Source organism: Bubalus bubalis, chromosome 7 (assembly GCF_019923935.1).
Source record: "Bubalus bubalis isolate 160015118507 breed Murrah chromosome 7, NDDB_SH_1, whole genome shotgun sequence".
Lineage (NCBI taxonomy): Eukaryota > Metazoa > Chordata > Mammalia > Artiodactyla > Bovidae > Bubalus > Bubalus bubalis.
This window is the reverse complement of record NC_059163.1, coordinates 71,617,075-71,637,703: the sequence shown is the minus strand read 5'-3', so window position 1 is coordinate 71,637,703 and position 20,629 is coordinate 71,617,075. Positions and strand designations below refer to the sequence as shown.

General features: G+C 42.6%; 1 protein-coding gene and 1 non-coding gene across 4 annotated transcripts in view; both read left to right on the top strand.

Annotated features, from left to right (window-relative positions):
- RBPJ (recombination signal binding protein for immunoglobulin kappa J region) overlaps positions 1-20,629 on the top strand; it is a 241,798-nt gene that overhangs the window by 79,472 nt on the left and 141,697 nt on the right. Inside the window, exon 2 of one of the 3 annotated variants that reach the window (XM_025290222.3) lies at positions 3,285-3,471. The exons of 1 other annotated variant lie outside the window; for it this stretch is intronic. In XM_025290222.3, coding sequence (XP_025146007.1) covers positions 3,356-3,471 — 116 coding nt within the window. In that variant the 5' untranslated portion in view covers positions 3,285-3,355. Of the gene's footprint in view, positions 1-2,808; positions 3,472-20,629 lie in introns of those variants that run through there. One more of the 3 variants, XM_044946025.2, reaches the window with a different exon arrangement.
- TRNAC-ACA lies at positions 2,612-2,683 on the top strand. The gene has a single exon. It is a non-coding gene; the product is annotated as a tRNA-Cys (tRNA).

Genomic DNA, 20,629 nt, shown 5'->3' with positions numbered 1-20,629 from the left:
GCCTAGAACGCTCTGTTCCACAATCTTTGCACAGTTCCTTCCTTCTCTAACTCTTCAGAGAAGTCTTCCCTCCCCATACATGCCATCACCCTGTGTCCAATGCCCTGTTTTATTTTCTTTAAAGCACTCAACAATCTGATTTCATCTTTACATTTATCGGGTAACTAGCTTATACTATAGCATCTCTCCCCACAGAATGTAAGCTGAAGGAGTCCCTTGTCACTCAATGCATAACATGCTGCCTATACAAAGAAGTCTTTCAATAACGTTGCTTGACTAAAAGAATGAATGAGTGAATGAATGCTGCTGCTGCTGCTAAGTCACTTCAGTCATGTCCGACTCTGTGCAACCCCATAAACGGAAGCCCACGAGGCTCCCCTGTCCCTGGGATTCTCCAGGCAAGAACACTGGAGTGGGTTGCCATTTCCTTCTCCAGAGTGAATGAATACCCAGCTTCAGAAATCACCTAAGATCTGGCTTCTGAGTAACAGAGTGTGTGTGTGCTCAGTCATTCAGTCATATCTGACTCTTTGCAACCCCATGGACCATAGCCAGCCAGGCTCCTCTGTCCATGGAATTTTCCAGACAAGATTACTGGAGGAGGTTGCCATTCCTCCTCTAGGGGATCTTCCTGACTCAGGGATCAAACCCGTGTCTACTGTGTCTCCTGCATTTGCAGGTGGATTCTTTACCACTGTGCCACCTGGGAACCTCTAGCAAGTACTGAACTTTTTGGCACTTCAGTTTCCCTTATGAATAATTAGTAAGCTGAATTGATCATTAATGGCACTTCTTGTTTTACACTGGCCAAAAAGTTCATTTGAGTTTTTCTGTAACATCAATATTTCCATGGTTCATATTCAAATATTATTTCCACCTTCCCTTCCTGTTCTTCTCTCTTCTCCTCCTTCTTCACTTTTTTCTTTCCTGTCTCCCTCCCTCCATCCCTCCCTCCTGTCAGCAGCGGCCCTCGCTGGGATCCATGAATAATTCTAAACCATTTGGAGATACTTTATGCATAAACACAGACGTCTCAAGGATGTATGGTCTCTACACAGTGAATTGTCTTCACAATTGTTGTAGTGTTTCATTTTCCTTGCCTAGCTAACCTCATCAAAACCACACCCTCTGCTGCCAAACCACAGCCCTACTCTGACTTTGGAAATAAAAATGGAACAGAAGGATCCCTGGCTTCTGAGGGGGGAAAAAAATGCTACACAAATTTTAACTAGTATGGTGCTTCTGGAGAAATCAGGGGGGAACTGACAGGATTGATTACAACTTTATAAATTTCCTAATATAATAAATTCCATGAGACTGATACCAAATTTTAGATACCACCAAAGACAATCCCTAAATTACTTTTTCTAGGCCATATCTAATTACAGTGACTATCCTTGTACATGCTTAACTTTTAACCACTTAGTTTACGATATGCTATTAATAGAAATATACACTAAAAACAATATAGTGATGATCAGAGAGTAATGTTATGTATTAAAACTTACATCATTCCTTATTTAAGATCCTATGAAACATGGTCTCAGGAAATGAAACGGAATTTCTTCCATGTCTAGAACAACTGAAGTCATTATCAACTGCAAAGACATTTTAATTTGCTTATAAATGCATGTCTACAAACCAAGTTTTTAAAGTTTAAAACCACATGATGGCTTAGAATCACAGCATTTATGAACTGGAAGAACACTGTGACCTTCATTTAACACTTGAGGAAACTGAAACTCGGAGAGCTCAAACGACTAGACCAAGGTCACAGACCCCATTAGTGCTGGAGCTGGAACAAAACTTCTGGTCTCCTGGTTTCATGCTTTTCTCATCACCCCAAGCTGCAGTTTCTTGCAACTTTCAATCATATGTGCCAACTCATCACAGAACACGGTGGGTTGGAATATAAATTATCAGTCCATTAACTGAGAAACCACTTGAGGAATTATAGAAGTCATGTTGCTGTTACAGTACTTCTTAATATTCACTTGACTTTAGGTGTCTGGTACTTTAAAAAGTGTTACTTGTATTAACCTATTTAATCCCCAACTAGCCCTATGGGTGGGTGGGTATGGGAGGATAGTCACTTTTCTAAGCCTTTTACATCTAATAAATCATATAATCCTCAAAACTACCCTACAAAGTAGTATTATTACTCCCATTTTACAGGTGAGGAAACTGAGTCTTAAAGTGATACAGTCATGCTCAAGTTCAAACATACCCTTAAACCAATACATATGCTACCTCTCTCTGCTCTACTACCTACTCATTAGTTTCTACTTTCCCATCACCAAATATTAGAATAACAAGTAGTTTAACTTGAGTTTCTTCTCCCTGCATTCACCTAGCTTCTCTGTATTAGCTGGCACTAGAGATATGGAAATGGCAACCCAGTCCAGTACTCTTGCCTGGAAAATCCCATGAACGGAGGAGCCTAGTAGGCTACAGCCCACGGGGTCACAAAGAGTCAGACATGACCGAGAGACTTCACACACACATACAGAGATATTTAAAGAGAGAGGAACCAGAAAGGACAGAAGACCATCTACAACCTGAATAAATTAGACAACGGATTTTATTATGTAATTAGCAACACTTCAGGCCTTCCCTGGTGGCTCAGACGGTAGAGCGTCTGCCTACAATGCAGGAGACCCGGGTTCGATCCCTGGGTCGGGAAGATCCCCTGGAGAAGGAAATGGCAACCCACTACAGTATTCTTGCCTGGAAAATCCCATGGATGGAGGAGCTTGGTTGGCTACTGTCTATGGGGTCATAAAGAGTCGGGACTCGACTGAGCGACTTCACTATAGCAACACTTCAACTTGAACAGGTATGGCTACAGCCCATGAGAGTAAGTTTTCTGCATATGGTGACCTAGTATAAAAACATAATCTGTGAATTACTAAGTGAGCTACATTTTTTCTGCAAGAAGGAGCAGAGACATGTTAGTGTTACATCAGTTAGTGGGGAAGTCTGTGGAAAGAACACATGGAGAGGTGAGAAATCCTAGGAACAGTCTCGGTGGCTACAGTCGGGGCCTCAGAGGGTATCATTCAGTTTTTTTCAGGTTGCAATAGTAGCTCTAGTCATTCAACAGCAGCAAAAGCCGTCCACCATTTTCATGACTTGGCTTCTCTGCTGGTCTCCCATCTCTCAACCTACTTACTATCAATTGACTTTTCTGTATTCACCTCTCCTACCTCTTTCTCCTACCTCTCTCTGCTCTAGGTCCCCCATATGTCTCTATTTACCACCTTCTTTTCTTTTTTTCCCTGTAGGGCTCTTAAACCCCATGACAAAGAGAGAATCTGAGCTGGGACATGAGCAAGTCTATTGGTGCATCAAGTAGATGGTATTTCCATTAGAGTGCTCACATCAAGTCATCTCAAAGTCTATGGAGGGCTGCCTTCCCACTCATCATACCCTCCCAGAGAAACATCTGTACGCCCACTGGCTGCTTCAAAGGTAACAGGATCATACAGAACAAAGCAAGCATGGACCTATGTGTTTAAAAGGGAACTTTGACCATGATGAGCAATTTGTATGGCTTGTCTGGTACAAATACAGATCCTCTTCCATGTACTGATGGCACTAATCAGGACAAGAGCTCTTGCTGAAAAAAAAAAAAAAAATTATTAAACTTTTAAGGGCAGAAACCCCAAAAATAAAGGGTCATTGCTGAATATTCTCTCATTTTAGATTTCAGCTACAGTCCTATTTTTAGCTATGGTATACTCAGAATTGGATACCATAAATTCTTTTAATGCTCTTGATCTTCAACTCTCTTACCTGTTAAATCTATAGTAACTTTTAGCTGACTCAGGATACAAACCCAGAGGCTCTGATAATTCTGACATTTTTAAATGGCCAAACAATGGAGGTTTCTGAAGTTGTCTCATTGATGGTGTTGACCTATAAGAGGACAAAAATAGCAGTACCTTGCAATTGCAGATCATTTTGTATTTTTGAAGTGCTCCTCACTGAAATGCCACTCTTTTCTTACTCCTTTGTACTTTCCTAGGGCGCTGACTTTGCCAAACCACAAAATGAAATCCCTCACATCACCATCCTCCCCTTGGTTTCCTGAATCCACTTGATTGCTCTTTTCTCCAATCTCACCAGGACTCCTTGCCTACGTTGCTCATGCGTGACACATCTTGCATAATTAAAGTTTTACTTGCTTATCATGTTAAGTTTCTTGAGGGCAGAGAAAATGAGCCATCTAAAATGGTATCTTGCAAGGTATGAAAAAAATAGAGGAGGGGAATGCATGGGAAAAGGCATGATTTTTCCCACTTATAGATGAGGGAAAAAAAACATACCATTTGGGAACTGAGGAAGATATTGCAGTGACTTGTGGTAGACTTAAACCAAGGTGCAGAAGCAAAGAAAGAAACATTTTAAAAGTATTAATAGAAGCATAAGAGACTGGCAAAGAGTAAAATGAGAAAGAAGAGGAAAGGATGAGAAGAGACAGAAAAGGAAGAGAAGAGGGCTGAGCTGAATGGATAAGCAGCAAAGAGGAGTTTTTGTTTGTCTGTCTGTTTTTAAGAGAGTGAGGTGGAAAGCCAGAAGAAAAAGGCAGAAAAGCATTTTTATAGTCTCCTTAGGAAAATGTTTTACATTGACTGGAAGCGCTAATTTGGACTTTGGGAAGTAGGAAGAAAATGAGGAAGGCACCATCCTTAAGTCAAAGGTAAGAGAACTGAGAAAAGTGAATAGAGGACAAAGGGGAAGAAGAGAGGGAAGTGGTTGGTCCTTTTTTTAGTTATTAAAATCATTCCACACAAAATCCGTTTTTGAGAATTTTGCAAAATCAAAGGGAAAAAAGAAAACCGCAACGAAAGGAACTTCAGCTCCTGTGATGCCTTGAGTCAGAAATTCTGTGCAGTCTGTATAACTGTAGGCAAAACTTCTAAAGCATATGTTTAAATTCTCTGTCAACAGATAAGAACTTTTCAGCCAGTTTAAACCAGAACTTTCAAATGACAGTCTAATCTAGCAAAGTCTTATGACCATTCTAGGTTTGACACCAGAATCTTGCCCATTATGCACAGTATCAGAGAAAAATCAGTTCTAATTTGATTTAACTTAGAAACTAAATATCTTCTGTTGGCTTTTAGGATACCTTTCTCATTCAGTTTTCCTCTCTCCACTCTGAGTGCTGCTTTGAGTTTCCATGCCCAGTCCTCCAAGTCCACTCTGTACCTCTCTTTTACAATATATCTTGGTTTATGGTAGACAAAGCTGATATAACAAAGACTCAACTATGTCATCAGTCAGTTGTCAGGAACCACTTCCTCCTCATGTAACACATCCATTCATCCATCACATGCTCAGTGTCCCACTGTGTGATCCTATGAACTGCAGCCTGCAAGGCTCCTCTGTCCATGGGATTTTTCCAAGCAAGAATACTGAAATGGGTTGCCATTTCCTTCTCCAGGAGATCTTCCTAGCACAGGGATTGAACCCACACTTCTAACCTAGTGTACAGGTTGTCAGGGCAGCTTTCCTCCACACATTTAGGGGGACTGGCTCCTCTCTATATACAGCTCTCCACAGCCATCCCTTCTACTTAGACACCCTTGGCCAGACTTCAGACACATGACCATACCCCACAGCAAATTCAGTTCAGCTGTCTACCTGGACAAAGAAGCAAACAACAGGTTGGGGGGAGGGGGAGAAGCAGTCTCTGTCACAGTACCACCTACCACAGTTGCTGTTTAACATTTATATGTACAATTACATCATCCATGTCTATTTCCTCCATCAGATTTTTAACCTCTGTTACAGGAGGTAAACATTTTTGTTCACAACTGGGTCTCAACAAACGGCTAAATACATCTGTTGAATTAATCAGTAAATTCTTATTAATCTAGATCTCTAGCATATTAGCCCGGAGCACTACAACAGCCTCTTAACTGACCTCTCTGTTTCCCCTCTTGGCCCCCTCCATAGCAAAGCCTTTTGTAGTGATCTTCCAAAACTACACACGTGCTCCTACCATTTCCTCCACTTTAAAACTTCAACAGTCTTCCATTGTCCCCATATTTCCTTATTTTGCCATGTAATTCCCTTCCTTCCTTCTCTCTTTTCACATTCCTTCCCATCACAGATGCACACACCCTCACTCACTCTCTCACATATACTCACTGTCTGCCTTTCCAGTCCAGTCACAAACACTGACACTTCTCCCCAACACACCGCGCGCCTCCCTGGCTAACTGCTCACTGCGCTCAAGTCTCAGCTTAGTTTATCATTTTATTGAGGCTCTCCCTTAGCCCTCAGGATGGTGTTGGTGCCCTTACTCTGTGCTCCCATAGCCCTCTGCCTACTCTAGGGGGTATTTTATGCTTTGAAGTTATCAAGTGGCAACCCACTCCAGTACTTTTGCCTGGAAAATTCCGTGGATGGAGGAGTGCCGGGGTCTAGCCCCGGCTGATCCAGGGTATTCGAAGGAGAGACGGCATAGGCGACCTATTTATTTAAATATTTATCAAAGATATAAAGAGTAATAGAATGAGGATAGCTCAGTAGGAAAATTCAGTGGAGAAAAGAGGCTGAGTAGCTTGGTTTACGCGGGAGACCAATAAAACTTCAAGACAAGAAGTTTGCACCACTTACATAGGCCGCAGGCGTCCTTCCGTTCTCCCGAAGGAGAGGAGACACTGAGGCCTCCCCGGTCGGATCTTAGAAGCCCAGGCATAATTAGCAAGCATGGCTGGTTCCACGCTCCAGATGGAGACTCAGCCAGATTTTGAGAGAGAGAGTGACATGGGGAGACCAAGTTTCAGTGAACAAGGCCCGCACTTTATTTTCCAAAGTAGTTTTTATACCTTAAGTTGTGCATAGAGGATAATGGGGGAAGGGGTGGAGTCATGCAAGGACAGCAGTTCCTGGTTCTAATCGAAGCCAGGCTTTCAAACTTATCATATGCAAAAGTTCAGGTGATTGACATCATCTTCTGGCCAGGAGGCCTGTTAACATTTTAAGAAACTTATTTTTCTCTAAAGGTGATTATTCCAAAGTCAGGAACCAGCCTCCAAAAAGGCATTGGACAAAGCTGCATTCCTATAGGGCAAAGGTGAGGTGGGCTCAATCAAGAAAAGAATTAACTCAAGGGTCCAAGGTTACAAACATTGAGGCTACTACTTACATTTCTATACACCCATTATATCAATCAATACACTGCCAAGGACACAGTAGGTAAGGAGTATGGAGACTTAGCAGCAAACATTGGCCAACAAGTGAAAAACCCTTCACCAATACAATTTCTAATCAGTCTTTTAACTACTCAAAGGAATCTGTGTTTAGACAGTTTAGAACATCTCCTGCCTCTCACAGTTGGGAGGCTCTGAACAATCACATGTGGCCGGAAAAACCTATTCAGGCAGGCTAGAGGATTTCCAAAGGAGTTTGTAGGTTGAAACACTGTCACACCCAGGAATTATTAACTGGAACTGTAAGCTAACTCTTTTTTCAGAGAGACGTAGTGGGGCACAGCCCCCGTAAAGTCAGAGGTGTAGGTGAAAGCACAAAGCAGAAAGTAGGCAGACTCTGGTTTTGGGGGTAGATGCTCGAGAATTTCCAGGGGGACTCCTGAGGCTCGATCCCACCTTTGCGTATGTCGAGCCTCCTTCCTCATGACCTTTGTCATGGGCGGACTTCCTCACGCTGGCTCCCGACAGTGATAGAATTCCAGTTGAGCTATTCCAGATCCTGAAAGATGATGCTGTGGAAAGTGCTGCACTCAGTATGCAATTTGCAATATGCACTCAGTATGCAATATGCCGGCTCCCGGCAGAGGAGCCTGGTAGGCTTCAGTCCATGGGGTTGCAAAGAGACATGACTGAGCGACTTCACTTTCTCCCCCAGCAGACTGCCCTGCCACATCTTACTCCCTGGGTGCTCCCAGCACTTAATACATTGCTGGACACAAAGTCTACATCCTGGAAATAGAGGATGGATGGATGACTTTTCAGAGAAAAGTTGTGAGCCATTGCATTCAACTTTAAACAAAATCAGCTATCACTGCTGATCTCAGTTAAGAAAGCTTCAGTGGTGGAAACTCTACAATTCCCAGGGAAAATTGTGCTAAAAGCAGAAGTGTTAATGATCAAAAATGTTTTTCAAATTTCTTTCCATAATCTGAACCTCTTAATTACTGTCTAACTGCACAAGTTCCAAAGAGGTGCTTTACTTCTCTTTCATAACATTAACTTTTAAAACCCAAATGGCTTTAAACTTGCACTTTCTCATGATGCAAATGGCTAGCAAGTTGACCTTTCTCTTGATTTCAAGATAGAGTAGGACATGGGGTTACACAGAAACCTAACATTTACTTTACCTGTTTTCCCTGGGGCTCATGGAGCTCAACGGATCTCTAAATCTGTAAGATATAAGAACTTGATTTCCCCCAAGTTATGTTTGCTTGTGTGTGCTCAGTCTTGGAGCCTGGAGGGGTGGGGCTTGGAGATTTGGTAAGGCTTGTCTCAGGTCCAGGCTCCCACTGTAAACGAAACAGCCAAAATAACAAACTCCCAATTTAGGAATTTGCTATGGGCGCTGCTCAAGGATCATTCTTGGGTTCCTTGGAGTGTATTGGACTAACGTTTTTTAAAAAAGGGAACAACTCCTATTCATATGTAAATATCAGTAGCCTATCATATCCTAGGGCTTCCCTGGTAGCTCAGAGGATGTCCCTTTTGGCAACGGAAGACTGTTGAAGTTTTAACGTGGAGGAAATGGTAGGATCACAGGTACAGTTTGAGAAGATCACTACAAAAGGCTTTGCTATGAGGGGGCAAAGAGGGGAGACAGAGAGGTCAGTAAAGAATCCGCCTGCAATACAGGAGGCGGAGGGTTCGATCGCTCAGTCGGGAAGATCCCCTGGAAAAGGGAATGGCTACCCATTCCAGTATTCTTGCCTGGAGAATTCCATGGACAGAGGAGCCTGGTGGGCTACAGTCCATGGGGTCGCAAAGAGTCGGACACAACTGAGTGACTGAACAACAGCATCACCTAAGCAAGAACATAGATTTCTAAGGACAGGTTACTGCTGGAGGCAAAGAAATGAAGTTAATGAAGCAGTCATGGGGCAGGAAATTTTACAATTTCAATATGAGACCAACAACTACTTGCAGAATGCGAAAAAAAAGATCTTCCTATTTATTTGCCCAATTACATCTGACATTCCTACAAAAAAAAAAGAGGGAAAAAAATAAGCGTAAACTTCTAAATTAATGCCTCTATTCCAAGAATTTTACCGATCTAAATTTCCTAAAACTTAGTTGAGTAAGTCTGTAAGCTGTTTTGATTTTTGTACAAAGGGAGAAGGAAAAGCACAGCACATGCTCTGACTTCGCGTCAACTTCCCTCTGTTTTATTTTCAGCCCAGTCACAAAACCACGTTCTTTGCTTGCCTCACTCCTTTGTTTTTCCAAAAGAGTATTCTCTTCTGTGTGAGGTTCTGATCCAAAATAATCAGTATTGGAAGTTGGGCTGTTTTTGCTTCATTTCTGTGGCCTGAGTCATTCTCTCCAAAACCAGGATGCCCTTAGGGAAGATACAGAGGAAATGATGTAATTCTCTCTGGTCTCTTTCACGCTTTGGGCCGGAGCCTTAATGAATCTGTTTCCTAATTAGCCAGCAAGGAGCACAGTGGGGGAAAAAAAAAAGTGTCTCTTCAGTGTGTCCTTCTCACTAGAGGTGCACACACTATTTTCTCCTTTGGGGAACACAGGTAATCTTGCCAGAAACAGTGCATAAATCTTCGCGTCACTGTCAAGCAGCTGGAAGCAAAGGTATTTTGTTATGCCTACTTTACCAATTAACTTTTAAGTGTTTTGAGTTGTTAAGAGTTTAAGTTTTAAGTGTTTTGAGCTGGGATCAAAAACAGAAAGTGTCATATCCAAGGTCAAGCACTGCCCCTAGGAGAGGGAACTGCAGTGAAGGGGGTTGGGGGAAGGGGAGGGGTAAATATCTCCCAATTCCTCCACTACATCCCCCAAGCAATCCCTGCCTATGCAAATGAAGGGAGCAAGAATCTATTAGAAAACCTGTTTAGAACAGACTTCCTATATTAACTTGATAACCGTTTGTTCAAGATGCTTTTGAACTGTGGTGTTGGAGAAGGCTGTTGAAGAGTTCCTTGGACTACAAGGAGATTCAATCAGTCAATCCTAAAGAAAGTCAATCCTGACTACTCAGCAGGACTGATGCTGAAGCTCCAATACTTTGGCCATCCGATGCAAAGAGCTGACTCATTAGAAAAGATTGGAAAAGATTGCAAGCAGGAGGAGAAGTGGACGAGAGAGGATGTGATGGTTGGAGGGCATCACAGACACAATGGACTTGAGTTTGAGCAAGCTCCAGGAGGTGGGGAAGGACAGGGAAGCCTGGGGTGCTGCAGTCCATGGGGTTGCAAAGAGTTGGACACAACTGAGTGACTGAACAACAACAACAAACTGTGTGTTCAATTTCTGGGCACTCTGGACACTGCACAGGAATATTCAGTCTTGAAGCCGTGTAGGTATATCCGTTGTTTTTGTTGTTTGTGTTTCAGTTGCTAAATCATGTCTGACTCTGCGATGCTATGAAGTGTAGCTCCCCAGGCCACAGGCTACAGGCTATATTTTCCAGGGAAGAATACTAGAGTGAAGCTTAAGAATCCGCCTGCAATGCAGGAGACCTGGGTTCGATCCCTGGGTTGGGAAGATCCCCTGGAGAAGGCCAGGCAACCCATTCCAGTATTCTTGCCTGGAGAATCCCCACAGACAGAGGAGCCTAGTCCATGGGGTTGCAAAGAGTTGGACATGACTGAGCTACTAGCACAAGCACATAGGCTTCCTGACCCAGGGATTGAACCCATGTTTTCAGAATCTCCTACACTGGCAAGTGAATTCCTTACCACTGAGCCACCTGGGAAACTCCTGGACACCGTATCATTTCCTAATTATAACCTTGAGTCAATTTTGCTCTTTTTCTCTGATATTTGACTTCTTGGGCTATTTGCCTGGTAAAAACTAGCAATTAGCAAATTCATGTCCTTTAATTTATTGTGGGGAGGAACTGGAAAGCTTGGACCTGTACCACCACTTCGGCTACTGGTAAGCCATAGATAGCACTTGGGGTCATTCAAAGTATTTGCTCAAATTCCCTTCTCTCTGAGCCCCAGGACTTGAGATCATTTTAACATGTGGCTCGCCCTGTGGAAATGCTCTGTTCAATACGTCTGTCTCCTCAACCAGACCTCAGCTTCTTAATTCTTTCTGATAACCCCAGCTTTAGAGGAAGCTCATGAATTGGCTGCTGGAACTAAACTAAGGAAAAGGAGAAGCAGGCGAGGGGTGAGGAGAATTTGAGGCTGGAGAGTGAGGTGGGGGAAAAATGCCTGAGGGAAAGAAGGGCAGAGTTCACACTGGCATCCCAGATGACCTTGAGACTGCAAATGTCTGTTTTCAAGAAGGATCCACACTCTGAAAGGGAAGCAACACACTAAAGAGTTAACGGAAAGACTGTGAGGAAACTGAATCTGGCTCATAAAGTCAACGGGTGTACCTCAACCAGTGAAATTGCTGGTCTGGTGTTTTAAAGACCTATTCCTGGCTCCACCCTTGCCTAGGAACACAGAACTCTTGGGGGTGGGACCTCGGAGATTTTTTAACAAGCACCCAGGGTACTAGAGTTTGAAAAGCATTGATGTGGTCTTTCTTGAAAGCGTTTCACCCCACTCCATCCGACCCAGGTCCAATTTGCGTGAAGTCTTTTTGTTGAAGACCTAGCCTTCTATAGGAAAGCAAGGCTTGTCAGTGTGGACACACCAGGAGACTTTAGCATGTAAACTATGATGTCCTTTCATTCACTGTGCCCAGCGTCATTCCCCCCAACACACACTCACACACAACACATGCATGTTCCATGTGCACACACCTCTGCAGGACCAGTGCCTGGGGTCACGCACCTAGTCCCTTGAAAGGCCCCCTGTCTAGGACAGCCCTAATTGACAGTCTGAAAATTAGGCAGGGAGCAAACACAGACATTTAGGGCAAAAACCCTTTGGACAAAAATTCCTTGTACTGCAGACCTTTGACTTCTGACTCTAGATAAAACTAAGAGAATATCTGCAAGAGGAAAATGAAAAGGTTAATTCTCTTTTCTAAAACTCACTACAGATTTGGTAACAGATGAACTTGCATTTTGCCTTCATTTTTTCCAAAGTGATTCATTCATCTTGGTTCCTGAACACCTGCTTAAAAACAGGGCTTTCTTCTCTCTGTCCTTAGGGCGTGCCAACCAGGTTTGAAACCATGAGGTAGGTCTAACACCAGGGGAGGGTTCGTGGAGGGGAGGAAAGTCTTATTTGATCTACATAATGTATTCATTGTTTAAAATCATACATTGCACCGAAAGCCTTGGTGAGTCTTGTGGTGTGAAACCGGGAACTTGGAGCAAGCTCTTGAAGCCAGAGTTTCCAGGCCCAAGGTGAATGTTGACATTACCGAGGCTGGAATCCCTGTTAATACCTAGGTTTTCCTTCCATGAAGACGGCATTAAGTTTGGGGTTTTCTTTCCCTCCAAGTTTTTCAGAGCAACCCGCAATAAAACGGAAGGTGCTCCCAGCAGAATTTATTTCCATTGACAACCGGCCCAGTGTTTCCCAAGTTTACTCATTGGTCCAACTGCCTATCACTGTCCCCACTTCCCTTCTTCTGGGGCGCTTCTGTCTCTTTTTCTCAGCTCCTTGTCAGTTAATTCACATTTCCTGATTTGGCAAACACCACCACCACCACCCCACCTCCTTTTTCTTGGGTAAAACTTCCTGAGTTGACATTAAAGAGAACTGTTACCTCACCCAAGAGCTTTAGCAGGAAAATGGCATTTAGGTTTAATTACCTAAAGCCTCACAGTAGTTACCACTTTATAAAATTCAAGTGACTTTTTTCCAAGCTCCCCGTTTTCCAAAACTGTCTGGCTGGCGACCTCCGGGAAGGTGGGATGCTGCCCGGCCCTGGCCTTGGCATGAAGTTGGCAAGGAGGCAAGGGTGAAGGCCCTTCCAGTGCTCACCCTGAAACCCTGGAAGCAGCAAGGACTGCCGACCTCCAAGGCCATTCTGGGATCCAAGAGAAGGAGGGTATACATGGTAAGACCAGGGAAGAACCACTCCCTGGACTGTTTTAACTCAAAGATGGTGGCTCAGACGGTAAAGAATCTGCCTGCAATGCAGGAGACCCAGGTTCGATCCCTGAGTCAGGAAGATCCGCTGGAGAAGGGAATGGCAACCCACTCCAGTATTCTTTCCTGAAGAATCCCATGGACAGAGGAGCCTGATGGGCTACAGTCCATGGGGTCGTAAAGAGTCAGACATGACTGAGCAAAGATGCACACCCAGGGGGAGGGAGGGGGGATATATGTACATATAGTTGATTCACGCAATTGTACAGCAGAAACTAACACAACATTGTAAAGCAACTGTACTCCAATTTTAAAAAAAGGTGCACACCCTCCTTTGGAAAAGCCTAGAAGACCTGGGCCAGGGAGCTAGTCACACTGCTGTCTCGCCAGCTTTCAGGGAGCAGTGGGGAAATGGCTGTTGTTGTCATATGAGGTGACCACAGCTTTCCCTAGGGCCCCTTGCAGCCACTCTCCCAGAGCTCGGGACTCCAAATGTTCTTCCTTCTTCTTTTTCCCTTATTTATTTATTATTTATTTTTGGCCACGAGGCATGTGGGATCTCAGTTCCCCAGCCAGGGATAGAACTCACATCCCCTGCATTGGAAGGAAGATTTGTAACCACTGGACCACCAGGGACATCTCTCTTCCCTCTTCTTGAAAGCTGTAGAACCATCAAAACATCTTTCTGGGAATCTGTTCAGGCCCATGCTTGCTTCTCCTGGTGGTATCTGTGTCATCTCTGGTTTGGGGCAAAAGAGTTTAATTTTGATCCACTCCCCTGTGGCTGCGAGTCTTGGTTCAGTGGTGGCTTTTCCCAACTACAGATGTAGTCTCCACCCCGACGGGGACCATGCTACCCTTTTCTCTGCTTTGCTTTCCTCAGTCGTGCTTGTCACCACCTAACATGCTTTGTCCAGGCATCCTACTTTAGTTTTCTCCTGTCTTCTGCCACCTGCTTCACTCTCTCACACATTCCCACCCTTAGCCTCTGGGACAGAAACCCCAGGGTGCAGTAATTTGGGCTACTTTGTTCACCACTCCACCCCTGGCGCCTAGAACAGTGCCTGGTATATCACAGGAGGTGCTCAGTAAGTATGTACTGAAGAGTGAATGGATTTGAGGAATTTCTGGAACCAGAAAGAAGATATGGGAAGGTATAATTTTGGATCAGGGAGAATCTAGAATACCCAGGCAGGCGGGCAAGGATGAGAAGGCATAGAGGAAGATAGCATTTAAGTGATGGAGAGTTGCCTACTTTGTCCCTGAATGCTTACAGTGACTACTAGTAATTAGATGTCCCTGTCGATAAGACATAAATGATCAAGTAAGTGTAGGCACAGAAAGTTTCCATGCTGACTTTATAGGGTGCTCTTTCTCCTGCGCTGCTGTTGGTTCCCTGACACCTGTTTCAGACAAAGGCTGGTAATTAGACAGAGACTGGTAATCCTAATTCAGTAAAGTGCACTGTGACTGGATTCAAATCCCACCTCGGTAGCTTTAGCCAAGGCTCTCAATCTCTGTAGGTACCTGTTTCCCAATAAAGAAAATAAAATGGTGGAACCTGGCATTTTATAATTCTGCTTACACCTCCCAACAGTCCACTGGGGTAGGAAGAAGAAATTAAAAGCCAGAAAGACTTCATGACTCGCTGTGTGGTTAGGTAACATGTCAAGTTGGTGGCCTGAGGAGAAACCACCGGGGCAGGAGGTGTCTTGACAAGCCCCAGTTGTCACCTCTTCCCCAAACCGTATCATTTTCATGGCCCAAGAGAGAGATTAAAAGTGACATGCTAATTTTGAAGCTGCAGTGAATTTAAAGTGCCTTCTTTTCTTAAGTGACTAAAGCCAAGCTTTGGAAATTAGAGCATGCTAGATGAGCTCTGGGGCTTCCCAGGTGGCTCAGTGGTATAAAAAATCTGTCTGCCAAGCAGGAGAGGTGGGTTCAGTTCCTGGGTTGGAAGATCCCCTGGAGAAGAAAATGGCAACCCACTCCACTATTCTTGCCTGGGAAATCCCATGGACAGAGAAGCCTGGCAGGCTACAGTCCATGGGGTCATGAAGAGTCAGACTCGATTTAGCAACTAAAAAACAAGAGAGATGAGCTCTGGGGGCTGAGGGATCTTGCATGGTCGAGGCACGCTGGATGCGAGGGTGGCTGCTACGTGTTCTGGTGAATCCACAGAAGTCTATTAACATGCAATCTATGAAAAATCTAAAGTGGCCTCAGGCTCTAGGCTTGTATTTGCTTTGCTGTTAACCCACTGGAATGCTGTCTCTGTCAATTACTTTTCCATTTTCCTGGGTTTGCTGGTTAAATGCTGTATATGAAACCCTTTGAATCATTTAAACGGGAGAGAAAAGTATAAACAAGTCCTTGCTTCACCAAGACATCAGACATACAACAATGGTTTTGATTGTGTGATCTTTAATCGAGCACACACTGTGTTAAGAAAAAGCTTTAAACAGGCAAACTTCAAGTGTTAGGCTTAGTGTCCCTTTATCTTTGGAGACGGCTATTTAGCAAAGACATCTTTCTGTGCCCCTTGCGGCAAGGGCAGATTCAAATATCTTCCTTCTTCAACCTGTAGAATCGCTTTTGAAATTATTCTGTTTCTTTTGGCTAGATGGTATTCTGTATCTTGGCTGAAACAGAATCATTGGGCCACATGATTCTAAGTGAAAAAAGACAAACTTGTGAAAATTGGGCTCTGACCCCCCTCTGTAACATTAGCACTCATGAACAAATCCAATGTTGATGGAATTCCTTAGTTAATGATTTAGGAATCTCCACTCCACCCCCTGCACCACCGGACGGGAGCCTCTCTCCTCTCTTGGGTTTGGAACTAGTCTACAAACCTGAGGGCCTGGGTTCTCCAGTGCGTGGTCCTTGTGGGTTACCCCTGAGAGCTGTGTGAGTGCCAGCCTGGCCAAGCTGTAGGGGCCCAAGACAACAGGGGCAGCGCTACAGAAAAGCTGATCTGTGAGGGACATGATGTGATGGGCACAATAGCCCTACAGAAGCAGAGGGTGGTGGTTCATCTCCTGCAGGATTTAAAACTACCCAGAATGGCAGTGATAGAGGAAAAGACGGCATACGTCAGCCGAAGGGAGAGACTTGGCTTGTATGTGTGGGCTCACATTTTTCCCTGAGAGAAATGTTCTCCTGACCCTCTCTAGTCCCAAAAGCCCAGAGGAAGGATTTTGCTGGCAGGATTAGGGTTTTTAAATGTATTACTTTTCCCCATAGGCTTCTGTCATGCTATTAAAAATTGGACTCAGCATCCATGTCATCTTTACAAGTTATTTGTACGTGATATCTTCATGTTCTTTTCCCTACTTGCTGCCTATTTCCTATATGTGTGCTTATTTCATATACATATATATACATATACATATATATATCTTGTTTTCCAAGCTAGCGTATTTGCTGAATATTTCTTGAGCACCTACTATGTTTTAAGCAGTGCATATAGTATTGTGATGGAGAATGCCAAGGTTTTGACATTCTAATTAGGATCTCTTCAATGATTTTTCCGCTTTATCTTCTCTTTGCTTCCCTTGGTTTTCTAGTTAATTTATTATGTGTGCTTCACATTCACCTTCAATTTTCATCTAAAAATAAGGTGCTAAAATATAATTTTCCAAATGATAAAACCCTGACAAATACAAAATGAATAGGTGCTAAAGACTTTAACTTGTTAAATTATAAGGGAAAACCAGAAAATATGTTAAAACCAGTTCAAAGAAAATCTGCAGAACAAATATATATGTAGGCAATCTAGAATGCCAAGAGGAATTTACAAATAGATACAAAATTTCCTGGCACACAGTATGTGCTCAATAGTAACTATTTGTGACGAATATCTGTCCTACCTGGTAGTTCTTAATAAATATCACTAAATTAAACCCAACTGAACAGAAAGATGGGTGGGACGGAGGGGGATGGTGGTCTGAGCCTAGCAGTAAACAGAGGGGCCACTTAGAGAAGACACATCTTGCACAACAGGCTATTCTGCAAAAAATATTTGAAATGTTTATCTCAATTCCTGGAGTCGCTTAGACTTGCTTTTAATTCAGGATGATTCTAAGACCAGACTAGACAAGTGGTGATGAACTTCAGTAAAAACCTCCTAAGAAGATTGCAGGTGTTTGCATGCCACACTTGAACTTCTCATTTTCAGGTAGAGAGGTGAAAAGGTTCTGGGGAGTGGAGCTGAAAGTGTCTTTTAAGGACTAGAATCATAAAGAGCTGTTTTGCTCCTAGGGATGGAAGGTAGAAGAGAAAAATCAGCACCATTGGGTGGCCAGGAGAGTGCCATTCCTGCCCTGGCTGAACTATCAACAGTGGCAACTGTCCAGACCAGCCCACCCTCTGTGTCTCAGATAACTGGGTGGACCATACTTTTTAAACTGTTCTGTGAAAGTGCTTTTGCAGTTTCAAACTGCAAACATTTGATTCAAATTTCATTTTTCACTGTTTAAATTGATTATTAAAAGCAAATGGTTTGATTAATGCCAGACAAGGCATTTTCCAGAGGCCCAGTTCACTGCTTCACCTTCACTCTAGTTAGGCGACTGTGGTCAGAGTGGCCCCAACGTTGGAGCAGAGTCTCCCTGGGGAGTCCTGCTCTGCACTAGCTGTCATACAAGGATGGGATGGGGAGGGAGAGGGAATGTAAAATGCATGTGAGGAGTTCCTGTTCTCAGTATTTTCAATGCTCTACAAACAGCTGCAGCTGCTGCTGCTAAGTGGATTCAGTCGTGTCTGACTCTGTGCGACCCTATAGACGGCAGCCCACCAGGCTCCCCCGTCCCTGGGATTCTCCAGGCAAGAACACTGGAGCGGGTTGCCATTTCCTTCTCCAATGCATGAAAGTGAAAAGTGAAAGTGAAGTCGCTCAGTTGTGTCCGACTCTTAGCGACCCCATGGACTGCAGCCTACCAGGCTCCTCCGTCCATGGGATTTTCCAGGCAAGAGTACTGGAGTGGGATGCCATTGCCTTCTCCAGCTCTACAAACAGCTCTTTCCCATTAATGATGCGAATTAAATGAACTGACAGGTGCATCTTTCTAATGTAAATCTTCTTAAAGGAGGGCAGTAGAATAAATTAATTTAGAAAGTGAACTGGAAAATCTTAATAAAAAAAAAGCACATGGCTTTAAATAATGAAAAGTTCTAGATAATGGTAATGGTTGTACAACTTAAGCCCCTGAATTGTACACTTAAAAATTAAAATGGCAAATTTTATGTTATATATATTTCATTACAATTAAAGAAATTTTAAAGCAAATGTACACTCAGATTAAAGTTATATACTATGTTTTCATAAATTATAGACTTTCCATATGTTATCTGTTGAACAAAGTTTTTTCTCCTGCCTTTATTTGGAGAACATCATGAGATCAAAAGGTAACTGTTTATAAAAACTGTTGCCATTTGCAACTACATTTATATCCAAATCAGAATTTTTTTTTATATATTTATTAACTAAACCTAAATGCAGAAACACATTGGATGATGAGACTGTAACAGTTTTGCTTTAGGTCCTATTTCTGTGTTAAACAAAACCAGCTTCTTGGAAATGGTATTGTAAGGAGGAGTTTTAATTTTAACATGTAAAAACAGTTTACTTTAAAAAGGTCATTTTAGTCTGTCATATTTTAGGATACTGTTGAGAGTCCCATTGCTTAAAAAATGTTTTTTGGAACCACTCTACTACATCATCTTTAAAATTCTGATTTATTGTTACAATTATAAAATATTTAGTGTTTGAAAAACATTTATATTCTGTGAGTTGCTTTTAGCAGCCAATGAAAAAATAATATAAGGTATATATTTATCTTCAAAACAGGCAAATCCAAAAGATGGAAATATCCAGTAACTCTATTCCCATCTTCAACCAGTTACATGTAAATGTGTGTGTGCTTAGTCATATCCGACTCTTTTTGAACCCATGAAGCCCTCCAGGCCTCTGTCCATGGGATTCTCCATGGCAAGAACACTGGAATGAGTAGCCATTCCCTTCTCCAGGGAATCTTCCCCACCAAGGCATTCACCCCAGGTCTCCTGCATTGCCAGTGGATTCTTTACCAGCTGAGTCATCAGGGAAGCCCTACATGTAAATATTAGACACTAGTCTTCTGGCTCAGATGGTAAACAATCTACCTGCAATATGGGAGACCTGGGTTCGATCCCTGGGTTGGGAAGATCCCCTGGAGGAAGGCATGGCAACCCACTCCAGTATTCTTGCCTGGAGAATTCCCAGAAACAGAGGAGCCTGGCGGGCTACAGTCAGTGGGGTCGCAAAGAGTCAGACACAACTGAGTAACTAAGCACAGCACACAGACTTCTAATTTCTTAATGTCTGAACAAGAGTTATGCTAATTTAACCTTTTTTGGTCTTGGTCTTAGAAAGTTATTTCTTAAAATCCTTTTGTTCTAATTTAATCTTCCTTTTCTGAGTTACTGAGCTCTTTGAAAGAAAGTGCTTCATCCTTTCCAAATTATTTAGATCCAAGAGGACCATCCCCACCCCCAATTTTCATGCAAACATGATGTGTATGTGTTTATCTAGGGAGAAGGTCATAGTTTTATCAAATTCTCAAGGGATTTATGAGAAGTAAATAATTCCCTTCATTCTTAATCCTCCTTTTCTTTTTGCCAATGTAAATCTTGCCTATGAATCATCTAAAGAGGAATTCTGCTATGGACAGCAGGATCAGGACACCAAGAGAAAGAAATCCTTGAAAAAAAACATGTCCATGTCCCATGCATTTCTTTCTTTCGGGATAAATTGCCAATATTGTGCTAAAATCCCCAGGGTACTATGAGATAGAACTTGAATTTTAATTTCCAGTTTTGAATTAAATATGAAAACATAAACCAAAATCATCTGAGAAAAATAAATAAATATATAAACTGGTGCAAGAGTGAGAAAGGGAGACTTGAATAATACATTTCATATTCAAACAAGCATCTAAGAAATTTAAATGATAACATATTAAATTTGTTTGATCTATTTCTTGATAGTTTGATATTATAATAGAAGAAAATATTTAGCTGAGACCAGGAAAATATTGCCCCTTTGTTTTTCAAGTGTAGACTCTGAGTTTTAAAATAAAGATATCTTATGGGATTTTCTAAAGCAAGAGGGGTCAGAAGCTATTGATTTCCCCTTCTTTCCTGCTGAATGCACATAAACAAACTTTTAAATATAGTGATTTTTTTGTGGTTTGCTAAGATTTCCAGAAGATTCAAGTTAGAGGTAAATGATATTGTGCAGGTCACCTAATCCCTAAATCTTCTTTGTCTCATAATACCCAAATTAATCAATATATCCAAATTACAAGATTACATATGGTAATGATTATTACCATGGCATAGCAACGATTATTACTGTATGCTGCTGCTGCTGCTGCTAAGTCACTTCAGTCGCGTCTGATATTACTG